This window comes from Dreissena polymorpha, chromosome 15 (assembly GCF_020536995.1).
Source record: "Dreissena polymorpha isolate Duluth1 chromosome 15, UMN_Dpol_1.0, whole genome shotgun sequence".
NCBI classification, from domain to species: domain Eukaryota; kingdom Metazoa; phylum Mollusca; class Bivalvia; order Myida; family Dreissenidae; genus Dreissena; species Dreissena polymorpha.
In genome coordinates, this window is record NC_068369.1 from 60,978,744 (window position 1) to 61,003,655 (window position 24,912).

The 24,912-nt window shown below is 34.3% G+C and overlaps 1 protein-coding gene across 7 annotated transcripts in view; it reads right to left on the reverse strand.

Annotated features, from left to right (window-relative positions):
• LOC127859326 (CLIP-associating protein 1-like) overlaps positions 1 to 24,912 on the reverse strand; it is a 117,197-nt gene that overhangs the window by 35,333 nt on the left and 56,952 nt on the right. For all 7 annotated transcript variants that reach the window (XM_052396659.1, XM_052396658.1, XM_052396660.1 and 4 more), the window contains exons 15-23: positions 24,542 to 24,677; positions 22,994 to 23,064; positions 21,779 to 21,916; positions 19,482 to 19,697; positions 18,170 to 18,231; positions 15,584 to 15,622; positions 14,727 to 14,900; positions 4,959 to 5,075; positions 3,063 to 3,242 (exon numbers count right to left, since the gene is read on the reverse strand). In XM_052396659.1, coding sequence (XP_052252619.1) covers positions 3,063 to 3,242; positions 4,959 to 5,075; positions 14,727 to 14,900; positions 15,584 to 15,622; positions 18,170 to 18,231; positions 19,482 to 19,697; positions 21,779 to 21,916; positions 22,994 to 23,064; positions 24,542 to 24,677 — 1,133 coding nt within the window. The remainder of the gene's footprint in view (positions 1 to 3,062; positions 3,243 to 4,958; positions 5,076 to 14,726; positions 14,901 to 15,583; positions 15,623 to 18,169; positions 18,232 to 19,481; positions 19,698 to 21,778; positions 21,917 to 22,993; positions 23,065 to 24,541; positions 24,678 to 24,912) is intronic.

Sequence of the window (24,912 nt, forward strand, 5' to 3'; positions counted from 1 at the left end):
AAGGTTTTTCTATTATTTGACCTATTATGTGACCTAGTGACCTAGTGTTTGTACCCAGATGACCCAAATACAATCCCAACCCAGATGTCATCCAGATAAACATTCTGACCAAATTTCATAAAGATTGGATGAAAACTGTGCCCTCTACTGTCTACACAAACAAATTGTTGACGGACGCACACACGCTGGGCTGAGCTAAAAAAAGGAAGAAAAAAAATTTATTTTTTTTATTATTATTTTTTTTTTTGGGGGGGGGGGGGGGCAGGGATTCTGGGTTGGGGCGTGGGGTATTGTTTGGGTTGAATCCATTGTGGTATTCAGGTAAGTGTTGTTTTGTCAAAGTATTAATAAAATCTGATCATAAATAAAGAGGTTTTGGCAATGTAACTAAAGTAATATGCATATTGTAAATGGAAAAAGGGCCATAATTCTTACAAAATGCTTGATACAGTTGTCTGCTCTTGTTTATAGATTGGAATCATGTTGGTAAAGAAGTTTGCAAAATATGAAAGCAATATGTCAAGGGACATTAAACAATTTGAGGTGGTACGCAAACTGTAACATAGATTTATCAATAATATGCATATTCTAAGTGAAAAAAGGGCCATAATTCTTACAAAATGCTTGATACAGTTGTCTGCTCTTGTTTATAGGTTGGGGTCATGTTGGTAAAGACGTATGCAAAATATTAAAGCAATATGTCAAGGGACAATGACAATATTTGGGGTGGTATGCAAACTTTAACTTTAGCACACTAACGGGAACGCTAACGCCGGTGTAAGTAGGATAGCTCCACTATATACATTTCATATATAATAGTCGAGCTAAAAATTGGACTAAAAGTGTGACTTCTACAGTGTTAACAAGGTTTTACAATAGCTTCTTCAGACATAACTAGAGTTTTGTCACAGATGTGACGTATACCCCCACATGCTGCATTGACACAGACTATTTTGCAAGCTGTCTTCACAAAACAAGATAATCTAAATGGTGATTTTCAAGAATTATTATGCCATTATAATTTATGGCCATTTTGACCTTTGAACTCTTGAATTCTTTCGCATGACACGCTGTCCAATGACTGTGAACAAAATTAATTTACAGAGTCATTTTAAAGTCTCACAATGAATGACATAGTTATGGCCCGGACAAGCTCATTTATGGCCATTTTTCACTTTTGAACTCCAGGTGCGACCTTGACCTTGAAGATATGACGTAATTCTTTCACATGACACATTGTCCAATGATTGTGAACAAATGTACTTAGTAATTTTAAAATCTCAGAATGAATGACATAGTTATGGCCCCGACAAGATCATTTACGGCCATTTTTTATCTTTGAACTCACAGTGTGACCTTGACCTTGGAGATATCGACGTAATTCTCTCGCGCGACACACCATCCAATAACAGTGAACAAATGTGCCAAATGATTTTAAAATCTCACAATGAATGACATAGTTATGGCCCGGACAAGCTCATTTATGGCAATTTTTTACCTTTGAACTCAAAGTTTGACCTTGACCTTGGAGATATCAACCTAATTCTTTCGCGCGACACACCGGCCAATGATGCTGAACAAATGTGCCAAATGATTTTAAAATCTCACAATGAACAACATAGTTATGGCCTGGACAAGCTCATTTATGGCCATTGACCTTTGAACTTTAAGTGTGACCTTGACCTTGGAGATATCAACGTAATTTTTTCGCGGACACACTGTCCAATGATGGTGAGCAAATGTGCCAAATGATTTTAAAATCTCACAATGAATGACATAGCTATTGCCTGGACAAGCTCATTTATGGCCATTTGCTATCTTTGAACTCAAAGTGTGACCTTGACCTTGGAGATATCGACGTAATTCTTTCACCGGACATACCGTCCAATGATGGTGAACAAATTGTCCACATGATTTTAAAATCCCACAATATATGATAAAGTTATGGCCCGGACATGCATTGGACCTTTTTTGAACTCAAAGTGTGACCTTGACCTTGAAGATATAGACAAAATTCTTTCGCGCGACACAGCGTCCAATGATGTTGAACAAATTTGCCAAATGATTTATAAATCTCACAATAAATGAAAAAGTTATGGCCCGGACATGCATTTAACCTTTGAACTCCAAGTATGACCTTGACCTTTGAGATGTTGACGCACTTTTTCCACACGACACACCGTCCCATGATGGTTAACAAATGTACCAAGTTATTTTAAAATCTAACAATAAATGACATAGTTAATATGGTCCGGACAAACTTTAGGTTTAAAACACACTAAGTGACCCTGTGACCTAGTTTTTGACACGGCATGACCCATATTTAAACTTGACCTAAACATCATCTAGATACAACTTGTGACCAAGTTTGGTGAAGATCGAATGAAAAGTAGGGACAGACAGACCGACCGACAAAGTGACTCCTATATAGCCCACACAGAAGAGGCTCATGATGGTACCTTTACTTTATCATAATAATAAATTGAGTCGCGTTTTAAGATAACTAGACATAATCCATGTGCGTAAAGTGCAGTCTGCACAGGCTAATCAGGGACGACACTTTCCGCCAAAATTGGATTTTTTGCTAAGAAGAGACTTCATTTAAACAAAAAATGTCATAAAAGCGGAAAGTGTCTTCCCTGATTAGCCTTTGCCGATTTACACTGATAAGGAATTCTTTGTTAACCCTTTACCACTAAGATACTTATTTTCACGCATTTGTACTCCCTTCGAAAGTTAAATTTAATTAAGACCTTTCTTACTAGATTCAAGTTTTAACGGCTTCATTTCCAACCCTTAAATACTGATGCGCTGCAAACAGCATAAAACCTGAACAGACTTTGAGTTGCACATAGCCTTTTTCACTTTGCCTCTGAGTGGGAAAGGGTTAAAAGAAAGTCTCTTTATAACCAAAATCCAGTCTAGGCAGAGAGTGCTGTCTTTAATTAGTCTGTGCACATGACTGTTTTCCCAGATGGCAATTAAAATGTAAACAAAAACTATGATGTTGGTTTCGTGATTTGCAAATCTGTTGACTGAAAGCACAGCATGCGGATGTATACCGTATCCAGAGCTCTTCACTGACGTCCTAGAGGGACTGGTCTCCCTGCTAGTGCCCTGACTGCGAGGGTTGGACAAGGTGGAGGATTTGCGGGGTCTCCCAGGTGTTAGCGGGGCGGCGTGACCTGTAGTGTGGGTCAGGTAGCTGCCCCGGGGGGTCGGGGAGCTTGAACGACTGCTGGCTGCAAGACCAGGAAAAGTGTTACATTTACAACTGATAGTAGAAATCAGAGGTTGAATGTGTTACCCGTGTAGGTGATTAACCCTTTCACACTCACATATGCATATTGACTCGTTTTAACGGCTTCATTTTCAACCCTAAGTTCTGATAAGCGGCCAACAGTATTAAACCTGAAAAACCTGGGAGTTACTCGCAGGCTGTTCTGGTTTTATGCTGTTTGCATATAACTATTTTAACTCTGCTTCTGAGTGGGAAAGGGTTAACATTTCAATATCCATGTTCAATACATTTGTTTCACATTCAACCCTTGCAAAGTATTGTTTGTTGCTTTTTCGCTTTCAAACACGTTCTAGGAATTGATAACACAGCTTGGTTAAATATGGGAGCTAGCAATACTGTCCTATAAATATAACTTAAGATGCAGTAGAATCAGTGTAAGTCAGTTGTAATCACAATTATACATGTTTGCTTCTTCTTTTAAACAGAATGATGCTAGATACAAATTATTATTTTTTACAATAGCATTGTTTCTTACAAGAAACCAGTCATAAGACACTGAAAATGTTTGCGTTCACCAGTTCCTTTTTAACAAAGAACCCATTTATGGTTTTAAAGGGGGGAAACCTATCAGACAGTAATTGCAGAACATCAGAAGTTAAGAAATGGAGAACTAACATGGTGCTATTTTACTATTAGTAGTTATGGTTAGTATCGAAAGTTAGTATTAGTAACATATCAGTCAATTTTAGATTTCCTCATAAGTTACATTCTCAACATTCAAGGTCAATTTAATCTGGAAGCATGATAATGTATTAGCAGGTAAAGACTTAAGCCACCTTCAGAATTTCTAACTGAAAACAGAATGGCCCAAGTTAAAGCAAAATCATACTGCAACCACACCAATAAAGATACCGATCTTGCTGTAACCAATAAAAGCATTAACCCTTTGCATGCTGGGAAACTTGTCGTCTGCTTAAATGTTGTCTGCTGAATTTCTAAAATTAGCATTTTTTTCAGATTTTTTTCAAACAATACTATAAAAATAGCAAACAGTTTGGATCCTGATGAGACGCCATGTTATGTTGCTTCTCATCTGGATCCAAACTGTTTGCAAAGGCCTTCAAAATTTGGTTCCAGCACTGAAAGAGTTAAGGAAGCATTTCACTTTTGCTAAAAGCATGCAATTTTTATAAAATAAAAAATGTGGCTGTATGATGTGTTACTCTGTATGGTTGGTTGAGTTCATTATTACAACTATGAATAGTTAAAATTTAATCATGGCAATGAACATTCCTTAACATCAATTATTTGTATTACCTTCATTAGCCGGTATATTCTGTTTCTTCTTACAAACTTTACATTAAACTTTACAATTGTGTCATATAATGGTCTACTGTTGTTTTAAGCAAGTGTTGTGGAACCCTGTCTTCAATAATAATAAGCAGTGCATTGCATGAAAACCAGCATGGTGTGCATCAAAGTTTGAACATTTAATGTTGTTATTTCTTTGAATATTTTCTAGTGTTTCCTGTAACCAAGCAGTTAATGGGTAAGTCTCCTAGACTATAGTCAAGATTGCCATTTTTCAAACCACTCAAAGTGTGTTCCATGCCTTCACTCCAAAACTTACCTACCATCACAGGCAAAGGAGATTATAAAATCATGGCAAGGGAAGTAATCCATGCAATGTCAGTATCACTCAAGGGAGAATACTCACGCTGAGATTGGGACGTTCTAAGGTTGGTTCTAGTTCGATTGCTGTTGTCAACATGAGGTGAAACACGACTTTGTGAATATGATGATACGACATGGTCATATCGCGATTTCTGTCTTGCTGTAAAAACAGGAGTGATCCGGTGCAAATATTGTTGAGTAATATAAAAGTATGTTTTAATTTACAATTTACTAGTATATTACGCATGCAGCAATATAAAAGGTGAATTCTGATGTTAATCATATTTTTGGTGTATAGCAAAATTGAAATTTATAATAATTTGTGTAAAAGCTACACAACATCAGCTCAAATTTGGGAATTAAAACAATTAGGACTTAAAAAGACAAAAAAAATGTCAAAATAAAAAGTTCAATTGCACAGCATATCATATATATTTAAAAAGAATAGAATAAAATATAAACTGTATGCATGAACTGCCATAGCAAACACTTTACTGAAGCAGGTTTGAAGATATTTAAAAGGGTCACTTCTAAAAGCAAAATACAGGATAAAAGCTCTGATTCATATTGGAACTAACTTATAAAATTTATGTGCACTAAATATTCATTCAAACTACCTACGTTACAACATCTTAGTGATGAAATGGTAAGCAATGAAAACAAGCCTGATATGTATTGCACTGTTTAATTTTTCTATTTTATAATATTGTAGGATACTTCAATCAATGGAAGTTAAAGGGTTTTTCTTAATTGAATATTTAATTGGTCCTTTACATTGACTGAATGCATATTGCTTTTGCCAATACATGGACAATATAACATAGGACACACTAGTCAATTATACTACAAACTCACATTTAACAATTCTGAAAAAAGTTTATATTAAATATTGTTCACATTCAGCCAGTATTGAACTTCATATTGTGCATTGCAATGGTGCCACCTCATTTACAACAACACACCAACGGGGTCAATATATCATCTTCACATGTGAACAATATCTTTGGGTGGTAAAAATCATTAGTAAAAAAAAAAAAAAAATAACCATAAACTAATAAATAAAACAAAGTGCTGGGCTTGCATTTTTCTTCAAAAAGAATTTTATTTCACCATGATCAGGCAAACTCAGTTATAACTGTCAAGTAGGCAATATCTTCTAAAAATTAACTTGCAATTTCCAACCATAGAGACAAACACTGTGATGTCATTTTCTAAGCTGGTGCGTAATAGGTGGCCTGAAGAAGTTAATCTATTAAAAATACACTGTTAAACCTTTACCACATAGATACGTATTTTAAAGCATTTGTAGTCAAATAGAAAGTTACATTTAATGAAATACCTTTCTTACAAAATTCACGTTTTAAAAGCTTCATTTCCAACCCTTAGATACTGATGAGCAGCAAACAGCACAAAACCTGAACAGACTGGGAGTTACTCGCAGGCTGTTCTGGCTGTGTGCTGGTTGCAAAAGCAATTTTCACTTTGCTTCTTATGGGGGAAAAAGGGTTAAAAAGCCTCTACTTCACAACCTGGTATATTTAGTTGGGAGAATTGTGCAAACCCTTTTATCAGAAAATGTTTTAATGTTTTATACCAGCTTTTATCATAAGTTAATTGAGCCAGTCTGTTTGGTATATCTATACATGTGTCACTTTATTCAGATTAGGTTGAATGTAGTTGTCTGATAATGTTAAAGTTTTGTTCACAATAATTTGATTCAACAATGCTAAATTCAGCTGTATGAGAAATTGTTAATAAATTAATTATGTTTCATGTATTCACAAACGAGACAATATAAATGTGTGTATTACAACACACTTATATTTGTGTGTGTGTAAAATCGCACTCATTATTACTGCAAAAAAAGTTTAAGCTAAAAAGTATAGCAGGTGCATTGAAAGAACCATTTTTATGCAAAATGAAAATTTGGTAAATATACTGTATTATGTAAATGAAACAACTTATATGTGTACCTCTGATATGAGAGTGACAAATTAATATTTTTATACAAGTTATAGTTGCCATCAAAGAGAACATAATGCCATTATTACACTTTATTACAGTCTACATGACATGTCTTCATGGTCTGTGATCCCAAGATCAAGGCGCGATTAACATCTCATTTTTCACCATGTTTTATCATTACCACTATAGTGAACCTCTTTGTTGTTTTACATAATGCATCTACATATAAGACATGTTTGTTTTTTTGTTTTGCAACACCTTGTGACTTAAATGAAATTATCAAATGATGTCCAAGGTAACATTAAACTTTCAAGAACATTTGAACAAAACTCTTTGTAATAAATTATCTCTCAGGCATAGATTATTGTATCAAGTATTAATGTATTTATGTTTGATGATTGTTTAATAACTTGGTTATTATTAGATAATATGAAACACTCCAGTTAGCAAAATAATTGAGTACACTGAATATTTAACTAAAAAGATAAGGATTTAATCCTACCATCATCTGTATGGTCTTGTGATCCTGTGTCAGTATCATACAACCTTTGTAATTCAGAAACACTCGGTACCTCTACCACACTTGGAAATAGTGCAAATGTTACAGACTTTGTTTTGGGTGTTGCACCAGTAACACTCTTTGTTTTGAGAGTTGTTTTAAAATGAATATTCTCAGATTCTTGGTCAAGTTTGTATACATCAGCAACACTTTCAACATTATTTTGAGCAAGCAAGTTATCTGTATTAGCTCTGTCATTGAAAACATTCACACTTAAATATGCATTGTCATCTGAAGATGAACTATCCTTTGTCCAAGGTCGACTATATGGAACAAGATTCTCAACCGACCCAAAGTTTATGAATTTCTCGAGCAGTTTCATACTGTTCATTGTTGTTTTGCTTCCAGTATTTCCCATGTGCACTTTCTGAGAATCTGGGGGCCATATAGACAAGGAGTCATGATGATTGTGAAAGCTCTTTTGCTCACTTATACTTCCATCACAGTCTGATAATGTTCTTTCACTCTCATAGAATCCACTGGACATTCGTCTCATGTGTTTACATTGTGCAATCTCATCACTGACCAGTGTATAAGCACAAATTGGACAACTTTCCTTTAAACTACCCATCTCATTGTCACCCATACTTTGGCTCTCCGCTCTAGAACCATCAACATTTCCAATAGTGGCTTCATACAGTTCATCAAAATCATCAAACACGTCATCAAGGTCTCCAAGACCTTCGTCACATTCTTCATCATCTATATCTACCTTTCTAAATACCTTCATGTCAGCTTCGTTGAATAGATTCCTTTCAGTTACTGATTGTTTATTACATGTGCTAAATTCTAAAATGTTACATTCTGTGCTAGTATCATTTTTTACTGTTTTTCTTTCAAACATTGTTATAAGGTCTGTTATCTTTCTTGCACCTTTGCCATCAAGCCTGTTCAAGCCAGCCTTTTTAACCATATCAATTAAAGTTTCTTGAGCTATGATGGGCTTTTCTTGGCCTGTGTCATCTCCCAAACTGTTCATTTCTGTGCAAACTTCTTGTTCCAATTCACCATGCAAATCAGTCAAGGTTTTCCACTGTCTTACAGCTGACATTATGATCACTTCTAACAACACATTGAGGTTTCTTTGCGTCTAATCAACTTTCCAATTTCCATTCACATCATTCAGTCATCAATTTATAGCTTGATTCCGCATTTCACTATATTATAACAAATAGCCTTTTGCATACAGTATAAATGATCACTTATGTCAGAACTATCAACAGACAATACAGGCCACCCATTTCCACAAGAATGTGAAGTCTGCCCAATTACAAAAGCCACAGTTTTAACTCTGCCATAAACAAACAATCTTCTTCAAAAACACTGAAGGCATGTGTCACAATGTTGAGATACAAAGAAACTATTCAAAACACTGCCATGGGACAATGTCCAGCTTCCGAGATACAGCTGTGTCATCTACCCCAGGTAATCACTTGCTTTAAAGTAGGCCTATTACCCTTTAATCCAACAAAGAAACAACAGAGAATGCACCAGCAATTACCTATTAACCTTGTGACAAAGACCATCCTCCAGGGCAAAGATGACCAGTTCTGCAAATATTACATCGCTGTCTTTTGAATCCAATCAGACAGACACGACTGTCATGTTACTCTAATCAGAGAGCAAATATGACATAACTTTCGTTTAACTCCAATAAGACACAAAATAAACACATAATGACTTAATAAGCTTGATAACTTGAACATTTAGGTTTTCCCATGATAGTAAGTTAATTTATCACCTAAATGATAAACATGCAAAAGGCATACACATGGCCATATAAACTGTAAAAGATATCAAATGACAAAGATGTGCCTTTTTTTTATAAGAACAGTATTTAAAGATATACATGTATTTCAGTAAAATCAAAAATGCAACTGTTCAATAAAATTGAGATCACAGTCAAATTAATTATTTAGCAGTTAATTTCAAGGTCAAATTAACTTATGATGCACAAAATTTAAATAAAGATTTACTTGATCACATTATTCACAAGTTGACACTGCTTGTTAAACAATACTTCAAAATCAGTGTTTCAGATAAAATGAATGAAAATTTCCCACATATATGTTATATTTAACGCTCATTTAATCCGCATGCATCAGTGGCCATGTGCTTTAAAAACATATTTAAATTTAAAGTAGGCCAACAAAGGGTGACCTTTTTCAATGAACACATAAGTAAGTGATCAGGTAACCATTTGTAACAAACTTTTTGAATGTTTATGTGAGGTCATATGAATGTTGTAAATCTATCAACCTAATCAGTATTTTATTTCGCCAACAATTATATTATCAAAAGCATCAAATAAACTTTGAAATCATTTAGGTTACACCCTTGACGTTGTATTATATATTAACACCTGATACTTAGATTACAGGTTATCTGGCCATTAGTTTCATTTTCCTTTACATCATAGTATATAATTTAAATTTAAATACTTGGGACCTGCCAAATGGTGTTCTGTGTAAAGCATACTAATTTCAATTATTTAGCAGTCTTTAAATTTCAAAATCCAAATATAATGTGAGTAATCAAAAGCTTATATTACAAAAATTTGGATCACATTTATCATAACTATATATTTAATTAAATCAGATGAAAATTAAAAAATATTGAAATAACAAAATTCCACAAATTAGAATAACAAATAAATCAAAATATGATGGTTGTGAACAATATATATGATGAAATTTGAAATGGTTGACATTTAATCTGTTTTATAGCATGGGAAGCTATTTCTTGATATTAAATCAGTCAGTTATCTAATTCTAAACAAATTTAAAGAAATGAGCTGAGCAGGTCTCAAATTTCAAAGTGTCAAAGACATAATCAGGGAAAATGTCTATTTTTGGAGGTTTCATTGTGGATTAACATAATAAGTGATATCACTGACAGGGTCAAAGTCAACATTTCAAACACTTTACTTATACATCAGAAATAGTCCATGGCAATTATCAACGTTTATCAAGATCAAAGAGTTTTTATTAGACCAAGACCTCCATGAAATAAACTATGGACGATTTAATCAAGTCCTAAACAATACTTTTTATTTAAAAAGATGAACTAGTCTATTTGGAAAATTACATCAGAAACAAGGTACAATGTAGATGACTGCAGTCCAATATATATTCATTGTATTCAAATATATCAACAAAATCCCATTTTTATCATAATCACTATTAGCACCTGTGTTTAAATACTGAGTGATTATGTGCCCAAATATCTCCAGAACAAAATCCAAAAACTAAGAACACTAAAAAATTCTGAAATTGTGTAAAACAGATTAAGACATTCTAGCTACAAAAAGTTCCCACCATAATAGTAAATTCAAATATTCAACACTGGATATTTGTAACAACATCTTAAAGTCATTAAATTCCTCTGCATTGCGTTGAAACATCAGCTATGCATTTCCTTTAAATCATACAGATTACTAATTTTGACTTTCTTGCCCATACATTCCTTTTCACTACAACCGTATCAAGCATCAGAACTATTTTACAACCAAAACTACAAGAATTCCCCGCATTTTTTGCTCACCACTTAGTAACAATAACACTCATAACCAGCTGTGACAAACAATGTTTAACATAAGCTTGAAGAGAACACTTTTATATGCAATAGAAGCCCATTCAACACCTAAACTTTATTTGTATTGAAGTGCGAAAAATATTTATCCAACTACACTAATGCAAATAAATGATCAAAAAGGTAAGGCAAGTAGTAATCCAATTGTCTCAAAACAAATATGCATGCTAGGAAGTTTCTGTTTTCCAAAATAGCTTCCATCCCACTCAACTTGATCAATTATTTAAATTTCTAATGCTGCTAACGTCAGCAAGAAAGAAGTTAACCAATTTCACTCTAAGTAAGGACATCTATGTTGTATGCTTCTGCATCTAAGCCTGAATTCAGATGTCAAACAAGGGAAGAGATGAGCTCAAATAATTATATCTACATCTAAACATATCGTACATAATTACATATACCTGTATAATTTTATGATTAAATATATTATTACAAACAAATGTCCTGGATAAATTAGCACATAATGGAAAAAAGCTATAGTACAAACTACACTGCAGAAACCTACAGGGCTTCAACTGTCAAACCAATATTTAGACTCACCTGTCCACTTGACACTTTCAGACAGTATCAATCATAACACATAACTTTGCCACAATTTAATACTGCATTCATTATTAAACACTTCTTGCAGTACCAATTTCAACCAATTCACTCATTAACTCTGAATGTTTTTTTTATATATTAATTGCTATCACCAACATATCTCACAATTTGACACGCGTCTGGAAATCCTCCAATTCCAAATCAAACTGCACAGATTTCCATCTCAGATGCGTCACATTCACAGATTTCCATCTTAGATGCGTCACATTTTGAAGACCATACGCAGATTACAGTAGGCTGTTTATAAACACCGCCCATTCATACCAGTATAGAAATAGGCTCTGCCTACCTAATGCAATCTCAAAACTAGGGTGATAAAAATCACAGGTATTGCTATAAATATTGTATTGGCTGTCAAATTATTAATTAAATTAATATAAAACTGTGGTCAACCTTGGGTCATTAACCTGTTTATGGCAATACAGCAATATTTTGTTGTCACACATCAATCAAAACAACCAAACATTAAGGTGTTAAAACAATTTCAAACTGATTAAGCTATAACGTTCTGTTATCAACAGACCTTAGATGGGCTGGATTATAACCCCAAGTATGTCATTGATTTCCCCAAAAATAAATCCCTGCCCTCCATTCAAATGTTCTTATATAAAGTAAGTTGCATGATTAAAAGAAAATAGGAAATGCTGTTATCAGGATTTTGTTTAGAAAGTGTGCATTTATATTGCATATCTCACGTATTTTGTGTCTGGCTTTACAAACTAAACAAGAAAGGATAACATTATACAGAAACAGTTCACTTTCCATTAAGATTTAACCCTTTGCATGCTGGGAAATTTGTCTTTTGCTAAAATGTCGTCTGCTGAATTTATAAAATAAGCAGTTTTTTCGATTTTTTTCAAAGAATACGATCAGAATAGCAAACAGTTTGGATCCTGATGAGACGCCACGTTCTGTGGCGTCTCATCTGGATCAAAACTGTTTGCAAAGGCCTTTAAAGTTCGGTTCCCGCACTGAAACGGTTAAGTGGGCCACACATTAAACTGCAATAACGCAAATAATGTCATCCATTACAAATGCTCAGATAAAAGTTTTACGCTTGATTGTTGGTTAATCCTTTATTCATTTAAATCAATGTTCAAAAGTTCTAAATAAAATTGCGAATATAATATAATGTGGAACATTTATTATCAACTTTTAAATCCTTAATGTACTTCACAAAAATATGCTTAACAATATTTTTGCTACCTGTATAATTATGTGAACATTGAGGGAAAATAAGTGAGCATGTTCCCATCATATGAATATTACCACTCATATTCATTCAAAAGACAGACCTCTCAATACTTCTCAATCTGACCACCATCACATAAATGACAGGTAACCTTTGGCACAGCATGCCAACAAAACAGGAGATATAAACCTTTCATCACCACATAATCACCAACGGTTGTTTTTTAATAGTTATACACCATGGTATAAACACATATGGCCATTTGAAAATGCTCTATTGACCAGGTCACATGATACCATATTCATCCTTAAAAAAACACGAAGTTTATTATTCAAAAATATAAAAGTTTACATAAGGATTACTTATATACCAGGGTTTTGACCTAATGATAACAGACCTTTGAACATTTAGATTCAATTTGTTTTTCTTCTATACAATTCAGGTATTTAACCTCTCTGTTCAAAGAGTATTGTACATATCTTGAACTACATTTTTTTGCAATATGCAAGTTTACTTAATGTTTCGGAATGCTTCATAACAGGTCAAACGGATTTTTTTTTCTGAAAATGTGGGTTCAGATTTCAAATAAATGGTTGTTTCAGTGGAAATAATAACTTCTATGTTGTTATTAAAATAAATATATACTTGTTATTTAAAACATGACATAGACATGAAAAAAACATCAACACGTTTTCAATGAATGGACATTAAAAATCATCACAAATACCATTAGGTAAAAAAAAAACTCAGTCTGCATGAGCAAATTCATTAATTATTCTAACAAGTACAGTTTGCGAGCTTTATTTTCATTTGTTATATGCGCCTGAAATGTCTTGTATTAAACTTTAAATTTTAATTTCTTACAAGACATGTATAAATTTGTATTTGTGGATGCAATCCTTCTTGTTACACATGAGCTCCTCAATAAATTAATTACGGTTTATTTAGTATTTATTAGCTTGACATTAAGCTTGTATTACACCTTTTAGCCCATTTTATATATTTAGGTGAAACTTGTCTGTTGGTAAATTATCCAAAATAGATACACCTAATCTCAGTTTTCTGGTGATTATGATGTTGTGAGTATGAATACAAACAATTTCATTTGCATATTTAATGGATATGTTTATCTGTTGAATCAAAGACTCTGATATTTTCCCTCAAGTCCTACATATTCTTTATAAAACCTCATTATAAATACACTTTTGTCCTCAAGCTTCGTTCATGCAATTCATTGCATTCTTGAGTTAACTATTAAGCGCTAAAAAGAGCAGCACGTTTTATAATTTCAATAAAAATGCTTCAGACTTCGCAAGAAGTTGTAACAATGATAATTCTATAAGAACTTGTATTTTAATTTGAACAGATTGAATGATTTTAAACAGTATTTTTTGTCATTAACATAACATGTTAATTAAAATTAGTTTACACTCAATCATGGTTAGTAAAGAAAAAGTAATGAATTTGAAGATACACAACCCAGCACCTTGTGGTTATAGTGTGGTAAACTTTTGGGTTAAATTGTCCAAAAAATCATGTAAGCTGAACATTGTTTTGGTAAGTAATGTTAACATATTAGGATAAAAGGCACTTGGCAGATCTTACATTTGGTTACAATAACTTTCATAAAAGGACCACATACAACATAACAACTAGGGCTGAAGAATAGGATGAATCATTGGCCATTAAATCAATATTAAAAGCAGTTGGCATCTTCTGGTCTTCAACAATCGACTGAAATTATTAGAATAGCACCAAAAGGCAGTGGCTCACAGATTTTTCATATTAAGGATTTATTAATTCTAAGTATTGAAGGATTGGAAATAAGTCACAAATTGCACTTTGATTGTTTATGAATGAAGTGTAAATGCTTTGTTGTCATGGGACACTATATAGCTTACGTAATGACTGAGTGGATCCGTTAGTGAGCCGCGACGCTAGGAGAGTCGACGATGACCGCCTTCTAGCGTTGCCGGCCGACGAGCTCGCACCATGAGCAATATCAACAGCGCTATTTGAGCGCAGCATTCCGTTGCTCTGGGTACCCATTGAATGATCATTAAATGTTTCTAAATCTGCAATAATGACAATGTTCAAGTTGTCATAATGCTGTTGAGACATTATAGCATTTATTTCCATGCCAAACACTTGGTCATGCCCATTCACATGAATGCCGGGTCGAGCTCTGATGCAAGTTAGTAAGTAACTGCCTCGCCTGATAGTAACTAGTTATGATTGATTAAATAACACCTGTTAACTTGAGTGTTATTCATATTAGTACCACTACAGTGCAATCTACATATCAGTAAGGGTCGGGTGGGGTATACAATATCAGAAATGATACTAGACAGTTATGCAATTATATTGATAGCAAACAATATCAAGACGATAACAACTAAATTTAGTGCATATATAAAATGCTATCTGATTACAGAATAACAATTTGTAATGATGACATACGAGAGATGAAATGATGAACACAAAACATGTTCAATGGCTTGAATTTAATGAGAGAATGTCCATGTGATTGTTACTTAACAAGACATTCTCTCATCAGTTGAAATGAAGATTAAATATGGGCAAAAGTTAAACGAATGTAACTTTTCCCATGAAACAAAAATAACACTGCACCGCATTCTGAACAAGGCGAAAATGGCAAACAGAATGTGTTTAGTGATGATGTTGTCAAGGCACATGGTTGTGATGCCATGCAACTGGGTCATGTGACCAGTCACATGATGAAATGATGGCAACTTACCTGCTTCAATGTTGCCATCAATGTCCTCATTATCGAGGTCTAAATTCAAGCAAAACAACACAGTTTTAACTCGTCATACAACTCTGCAATGTACCAAGTCCTATCATCCAAGATGCACTTGTGTTAGATCACTACATAAATGCGTTACATCCCGTATATCATTTTTAAGACAAATGTTTATATACAATAATCTCCGCATACCCAGACAGCTCTCAGGACTATTCCTTAAGCTCTGATATTATTAAGTACCTTTTCTGTAACTCATCTGATTGAATGACCATAAACAAGTATTTGAGTTGAATATCTTTAGTAGTTATATAGCATATGTTATACTTAAAGGTGAACATTTATAAATTAAAACAATCCATGTAACCAGACAAAGAAAGTAGACTTTCAACTTTTTACAAAGTAATTTAAATCAATTTAATTGGCTTTGAAAGCAAGGTCTGCATTAGGCAAACTTTGCTCAAAATTACAGCACAATTCCTTATTCTAAATGCATGTTATGAACAGAAACAATTTTTCTAAATTTAGTATCAATGATATAGGTCTTAGTGTTTGTCATAAAATTCCAGAACACATAACATACTATGGTATGGAGAAGCTGCACAAAAATGTTAATCTGAATTGCCCAAGTTAAAAATTGCAATAACTCTGCTTAATTGCAGGTCAGAGTTATGGAACTTTGTCAAAGACCTATCACAATGTGTGAAGTTTTAATCAAATTCCTGTAGAAGAAACAGTGACATGAAGGTTGCATGTTGACATTAGCTAGAGCATGATGGGGATGCTTAGGTCGACATTTGGGGGAGTAGAATAGCTTGGACTTATAGGTAAAAAGTTGAGCTAACGAACAACAGAAAAAGCCCTGATTTAGTCTTTGAATACACTTGTCATCTTACATAAGAAATACAAATCTTATAATTTTTACACACATGATTTTGAGCTATTACATCATGAAGTTAAATTTGCAGAACAAATAACATATATTTGGACATATTCATTTAACGACACATATTGTACTGAGTCTGACACAGATGGGAGTGTGTTAGGAGGCAGGGGAGACTATCACAATATCAATCATTGTAAGAAAGAAAAAGTTATGTTTCTTTAACAGAGTTGTCAGTGTGTCATTTAGAGACATAATTTCAGGTGTGCTATTTGAAAACCAAATCAAATGCATCAAAGTAAAGTCTATCTTGTCATACATTTTCTTGAGCAGACTTCACATGCAGATCCAGGAGAACACTAAAGGCGTGAGCATTAAGCAAGGTTCCCAAAAGACTCACTTTATTTATTTGTATTTGACTTTATAGCAATATGGTCTCAAATTGCAGTAGCAGAAATATCACGTACCAGGAAAATATGAGAAATTATTTTATTATTTGTAACATTCAAACACAGTTTGAAATGTGCTTATTGTAGACAAAATTTAACTTCATCCAAGCTGATTATAATTCAGCTCTGACAGCAAATTGGTTAAAGGAAATTGCAGAAGGTTGAGTGAAAATATATGATGTAAATGATACACTAAATGTCCATCTTAAAAATGACACACTGACAGGATCATGCACACATGCTATGGTCCAGATTCCAACAATCTGGTCTTTTTGTTTTATGTTACAAACAAATGGATCAGACATCTTTGTTTTACATCTATCGAAAAAGGCTAAACACACTAATTAACAGGCATTATAAATTTTGTTTAACAAAAAAAGCGTTTTTCAAAAATTATTTATTGGGCGTTGAAATGTACAGCAACTATGTTGCCAGTGCCAGTTGTGACAGATATCACTCCTAAAAAACATAGAGAGCCAAAGTGCATGCAGACTTACAGATTAAAAATTGAACAAATGATTTGAGACCAACTATTATATAGTGAAAATAACATTTGCCATTTACTAGAGATTGTGGACAAATACTTGACAGCTTATTTGAAACGAGTGTGCATCTAAGTCGTGCATATCTGGAAACAGGATATTGTTATATTTATGTAGTGTGAACACACTTAAAATATCTTTATAACAGTGTGGCACCTTTTGACCAGCTTTTAGAAAGTTGTTTTTGAAGTCCAGCTCGAACTAAAACAATTCTTGGTTATACATAGAAGTCTAGATAAACACATAAGTATATTCAGATCATAAAGTATGGTTTGAATGAAACATAAAACTTTATGAAAGATAACACAAATTACAGCTCATTGACAATAATAGTGTCAGGCCTGTAACATTCATCATCACACTAACAGGTGGACTAAATGGTATGTTTTAATACCTATCATTTAAAATGAAATCTAGATAATAATATTAAAAATATTTACAACATTCATATTAAATGATACCATTTTTGGTTAAATAATTACAAGTTCTAACAATAGATGTTTATCATTTAAAATCTTTGCAGACAAATATCTGACAAACATAATGTTAAAACAATTTTCCATCATATAAATAATGTATATGAGCTTCTATATTCCCCTTTACTGTGGAATACAACAATTCAAAGTGTACACTTATCAAAATGAATGAAATCCAACTAAAGCAAAGTATCATAAGTCATGTGAGATGTGTAGATTAGTAGACTTACCCCCTCCAGTATCACTATGCACTGACCGGAACCTCTGATGGCTGCTTTTGGAGCCCACTCGCCTGGAAAAGTAACAAGAGATGGTGAAGATTGGATGAAAACTGTTGTGGGAAAGTAACAAGAGATGGTGAAGTTTGGATGAAACTGTTGTGGGAAAGTAACAAGAGATGGTGAAGTTTGGATGAAAACTGTTGTGGGAAAGTAACAAGAGATGGTGAAGATTGGATGAAAACTGTTGTGGGAAAGTAACAAGAGATGGTGAAGTTTGGATGAAAACTGTTGTGGGAAAGTAACAAGAGATGGTGAAGATTGGATGAAAACTGTTGTGGGAAAGTAACAAGAGATGGTGAAGTTTGGATGAAAACTGTTGTGGGAAAGTAACAAGAGATGGTGAAGATTGGATGAAAACTGTTGGTCATTTGCTTTTTTATGTGCTTTTTATGAAATTTTAAGTGGTAAGTTTATCTACCTTTTCATGGATTACCTTTACCAGTAAGTGTAAAAACTTTTGCCAGTAACTGAGAGCTACCCCAAATGAATCAGAGGTCGGGGTCAAAAGCAGAAGAAATGTGATTATACAAAACACCTGTATCTGGAAACATCAAAGCAATATAAACTAGACATGTATCACAGATACTGATGCTCCCCAAATGCAAGTTATGACACAGACAAATCAACCATATATTCTACAATGGACAAAATGACAATGGGAAAAAATGGTCACAGTCAAAGTTCTGTCCAAACTATCATCTCCACAATAAGCTGTTACAGTGTAAGCAATATACGTCTATTAAGAGTACGTGGAGTTAAACACACAATTTTAGAAATATATTGTTGAAAACAGACAAAGGTGATTAAAACATAAAACTAATACAGACAAATACGAATGCAGCCAAAATTTCTCTGTCTGAGTGAAATCTGTGTACTTGAAGAGGAGTTCTAAACACAAGCTTTGGAACGTACTTAAGAGATGCCCAAACAGATACGTGCAATGCTTAATGCCACCCACTCACATAATAGTCGCGCTATGAGAAAACTGGGCTTAATGCATGTGCGTAAAGTGTAATCCCAGATTAGCCTGCGCAGTCTGCACAGGCTAATCAGGGTTGACACATTCCGCTTTTATGGTATTTTTAGTTTCAAGGAAGTCCCTCCTTACCGAAAATCAAGTTTAGGCTGAAAGTGTCGTCCCTGATTAGCCTGTGCGGACTGCGCAGGCTAATCTGGGATGACACTTAATGCACATGCATTAAGCCCAGTTTTCTTAGAACAAGGCTCATAAAAACTAATACAAACTAAGTAATACCCCTACCCTAGGGTGCTAGACTCGTATCCTCGGTCCTGACTAGCTGATCGCACCCGCACTCTCCCGGCCGTCATGGGCGCCTTCTCACCCCCGCTATTTATAGAATTACTGCTCGAGGAATTGCTGAGCTCCCCCTGCAGGGCCTTCTGTTTAGCAGGGTCAAGGTGATTCAACAGAGCGTCAGCCTGGTCCTTGAAATGCTCAGCAAAACCCCAGAATGACCTGCAACAGAATGATACCTTGAAGTTGGGAGCAACTGTGATAATACTTTGGATTTATTTTGAACAAAGTTCTAACTAACCAAACAGCAAGTACAATTTAAACTGACCTAGCAGTGACCTTGATTAAGCCGTCACCTGGCGCAACCAGTCAGTCTAGATTCCTTTCGATAAAAATAAGCCATTATTAAATCTGTATTCAACAGTCTCATGCTTAACGTGGGGAATGGCCAGTATTGTTCATAACTTTTTTCACTAAGAAGTTATTCCAAAGTGTGAAAATTCAGCTTGGAATCCCTCAGCAATGTTTGTCATATGTATGTGAAGAATGAGGATACAAAATTTGTTTACGATAACAATCTTTGATATGAAAAATGCAGCTGTCACTTAGATATAAAAAATAAGGAGAAAATCTTAAACAAGAGCTCTCATCATAGGATGACTTATGCCCCCTATAAACACTTGATAGAAGTTATGAGCTTTTTTAGAAACCTAAACACAGATTTCGAAACCTAAAAGCAGACCCTAAGTTCAAAGTCAATGTCCCAGGGGTCAAAATTTGTGTGCATATGGAAAGGCCTTGTCCGTATACACATGCATACCAAATATGAAGGTTATATCTCAAGGGACATAGAAGTTATGAGCATTTTTCAAAACCTAAACGCAGATTTTGAAACCTAAACGCGGACCCTTACTTCAAGGTCAAGGTCACAGGGATAAAAACTTGTGTGCGTATTGAAAGGCCTTGTCCATATACACATGCATACCAATTATGAAGGTTATATCTCAAGAGACATAGAAGTTATGAGCATTTTTCGAAACCTAAACGCAGATTTCAAAACCTAAAGGCGGACCCTAAGTTCAAGGTCAAGGTCACAGGGGTAGAAATGTTTTTGCGTATTGAAAGGCCTTGTCCATATACACATGCATACCAAATATTAAGGTTATATCTCAAGGGACATAGAAGTTAAGAACATTTTTCGAAACCTAAACGTAGATTTCAAAACCTAAACGCTGACGAAACCTAAGTTCAAGGTCAAGGTCACAGGGGTAAAAAAAATTGTGCGTATGGAAATGCCTTGTCCATATACACATGAATACCAAATATGAAGGGTATTTCTCAAGGGACATAGAAGTTATGAGTATTTTTCGAAACCTAAACGCAATGTGTGATGGAAAGACAGACAGACGGACAGACAGACGGACAGTCCAATCACTATATGCCACCTTTTCTTCGAAAAGGAGGCATACAAATAAATATTGCACAGTAAGTTACCCATTTAAAATATGTAATAGCTTATTCATTTATTGACCTGATGTAAACATGTATTTTTCTGAGTTTTCTAGCTTGAACATCAATTTTACATGCAAGGGAAATTATGTTTTAACAATTGATTCAGTACATAAAAGTGTAACATGTATGTGTTTATTATTGTAGACATTCAAAGATTATCAGTGTTGTTGTTTTTCTTTCATTGAAGATCATTACTTTGCAGTCGTTGTTTGTGTTTTTGTTTTTCCTCCAAAATTTAACCTGTAAACATGTTATTGATAAAAGACTATACACTGGTCTACAAATAACAAGATTGGAATTCAATGATGTTGGCCCTTAACTCTTTCCCGCTTGGGAGCAAAGTGGAAATGGCTAAATGCAACCAGCATAAAATCAGATCAGCCTGTGAGTATTTAGGCTTTATGCTTTTTGCTGCTCATCAGTACCTTAGGTTTTAAAAAAAAGCCTTAAAAACTTGAATCTATTAAGACCAGATTTCTTTTAATGAAATTTTCTAAGGGAATACAAATAAGTCAAAATGCCTATTTGAGTAGGCTAATTTTCCCACTTAACCCTTTACAACTAAGATACATATTTTGACGCATTTGTAGTCCCTTAGAAAGTTACATTTAATTAAAGACCTTTCTTACTAAATTCAAGTTTTGAAGCTTCATTTCCAAACCTTAATTACTAATGAGCAGCAAACATGAACAGACTGCGAGTTACTCGCAGTCTGTTCGGGTTTTATGCTGGTCGCAAAAGCCATTTTCACTTTGCTTCTTATTTGGGAAAGGGTTAAACCAGTGACTTACTTGCGTGCAAACGATCTTGCCTCTGAGTCTGCATCACTGATGCCTTTCTTGATGGCCTCCTGCAAGATGGCGATGTGCTTCTCTAGGATGTGTGTAGGCCAGGTGTGAAGCACCTGGTTCATGAACTCAAAGCAGACTCTGAAACATTCCAAATTGACATTTCACCTTGTCAGTCACAATGCTTCTCATACCGGCTACTGTCAGAAAGTGTTTTAGTAATTTTCTTCAGTTTCCCTGAACTCACCTTTATTTCTGATATTGACCTTGTAAGTAACATTTCTTATTGTTCCAGCTAAGGTAAAAAAAGTGTTATAGTAATTTTCAGTTAAGTCCCCATTATTGATGGTACCGGTAATTGCCGTTTCAAATCAAATGAACAGCTACAATGTACATTACTGTCATTTTGTCATAAGCATCAGATCCATACTTGAAATCCTACATACAGATTTCATACTAGATGTAATGACACAGGTATACCACCATGTTGCCTTCATTATCATTCTGTCTGTGATAAATGGGCCTATGTTCGACACACCAAATGTAGACTTATATTAGATCATATTCTTAAATCTGCCCTGTTCTAAAAATAAGTTTTTATATCTTGAATCGAAATCTGCCATAAAATATGACTGTTTAAATATATTTAGAGATACGAGCCAAGGGCCATTGAATACTGGTATGGGTTGATGCTTTTTAATACTGGCCCCTGCAATGGAATAAGGGCATAGGCAACAGAATATGGGCAAAGGAAATTGAATAATGGCAGAGGAAATAAAATAGAGGATCAAGAACTTAAATATTGGCCAAGGCAATGGAATGTGCACGCAAGAAATAGAATGCTAGCCCAGGTTATTGAATATGGATTAAGGCAATTGAATATGGGCCCAGTCAATTGAATTTGAGTACAGGCTATAAAATATGGGTCCAGCTTACTCAATAAGCCAATTGAAATGAACATGGGCCAAAGCCGTTCAAAATATGCTCAGTCATTAGAATACAGACCCAGTCTAGAGAATACTTGCCTATGCAATTCAATATGGGCCCAGATATTTTTATATACCACCAGGGTGAATGAATATTTTCCCTTGCAATTAAATACATGCTAACAATACAGGCCAAGGCAAAGGAATACATTCTCAGGCAATGGCATATGGACCCAAGCAATTAAATACTGGACCAGGTCATTGTTACATACATGTATTTATGACTACTTACCTTCTAATGATACTGGCCTTTGATGTCTGGTTGGTGGTAATGATAGGAATGAGGCGTGATGCAAATGTATGCTGAAACAGAAGTTCCACATAAATAAACATTATGGATATAGTTCAAAATAGGAAACACAGAAATTACAAATTGATATATATTTAAATGAATTTGGCTAAATAGTATTTAAGATATTGAACAACATTTATAACTTGATTAAGCTTCTCAAATACAGTCAAAACCTGAAGACCTGAACTGGCGGGGACCAACAACAAAAGTTTGAACCATCCGGAATACGAGCCAATTGATTTCTCATACACATATGTTTACTAACATGAATCTGCAATACATTTACATCTCTAGTTGAAGAGTATTCATACTGCGTAGACTTTACTTTCTGCTACTGAGTAAATAAGAACCAGATCTACATTTTTCATCAATATTTTAAAACAGTTACATATAAAATCAAACAAATGTGATATAATAAATGTATATTATATAAGCGGGTTTTTAAGTAGAACATTTACGGGTACATGTAAGAATCAGCACTTAGAAAAAACATGCATAATCACTATATACACATTGCTGACATATTTAACAGCACTACATGTATTTATCTTTTTTTTTTTTTTTTTTAAAGAATGACATGATATCAATATGTGTTTTGTTTATGAGTTGTCATACAGATACATGTACAAAGTACTTTGTTCCACCATGTTCACATTGTACATGTTGGGATGCAGCCGTTTAAATAACAAGTCAATGACATATTTGCAATTATGGCAGGCCTTTAATCAAGTTCTCTGAATCGATTAAATGCTTTTTGCAACTCACAGCAGGTCTGAGCAAAACGAACAAAAGAATGGGTGAAAATTGTGATCAAGGCTATTCAAATAGTTTGAGCCATCCCATAATTCGACCCTCAAGAATTCAAGCCATCCAAGAGAAATTTAAATGAATACATAGCAATAAAAAAACAGTGCTTGGAGGAGAGTGTGAACCAAGAAGAAATTCAAGCCAAGCGAGTTCGAGCCATCAGGGTTCGACTGTTAGGGCAATTTTTGCCAATATGTCAAAATCAAACAATATTTTGACCTACACCAAGCACATTTTCCTCCAAATTGCCCCATAAAACTTGCCAGTTATTCGCCTGTAAAACAATAAGGCCAAGCAACGTGCATTTTTATTCAATTATATTTCCCTAACTATTCATGTTTTATTTTCATGACAATACAGCTATGCTATGTCCTTTTTATTAATATCTGATATTACTCTTTATTATATTACCTGAAATTACTCTGTTCAAATACCTGACATTATTCTTATTTTATCTGATATTACTGTAATTTATCATAACTGTTCAGTGTAATCATTTCCCAATCACAGAAAAATGCTACAATTTTTTTTTTCCAACTGTTACAACCCTAAATATTATCTATCTTAGTGCATTGATCAATACCTAGCCATTTATTATTTCATCCATCAATTTTACTCTTAATACCGCATTTGTTATATTTTCTTGAGCATATAACAAAGCCCAGGGAAAGGACAGCATACCTGTAGTATGAACCTGATGCATGTCAAACCCGAAGTGGACATCACCTTGGCACTGTTTGGAATGAGATTGATGAGCACAGGTAACAGCGTCTCGGCGCTGTGGTCAAACTTGTTTGCCAACCTCTGGGCGTAGTACCTGCAGGGAGGTTCATGTATCACATGACACAAACAGTTTGCATAATTGGTACCTAAAGAATGGTTCATAGTTCTCAGAGATAGAGATTAAATCACTATTTCCTTTTAACCTATTTATTTAAGCCTGATTGCATCGAAACGCAAAGGCTGATTGAAAAGCTTAAGAGTCTTCCCACGATTTAAGAATACATGCTGCAGATAAGGCTGTCTCACAAAATTAATGTTTATAAACATAC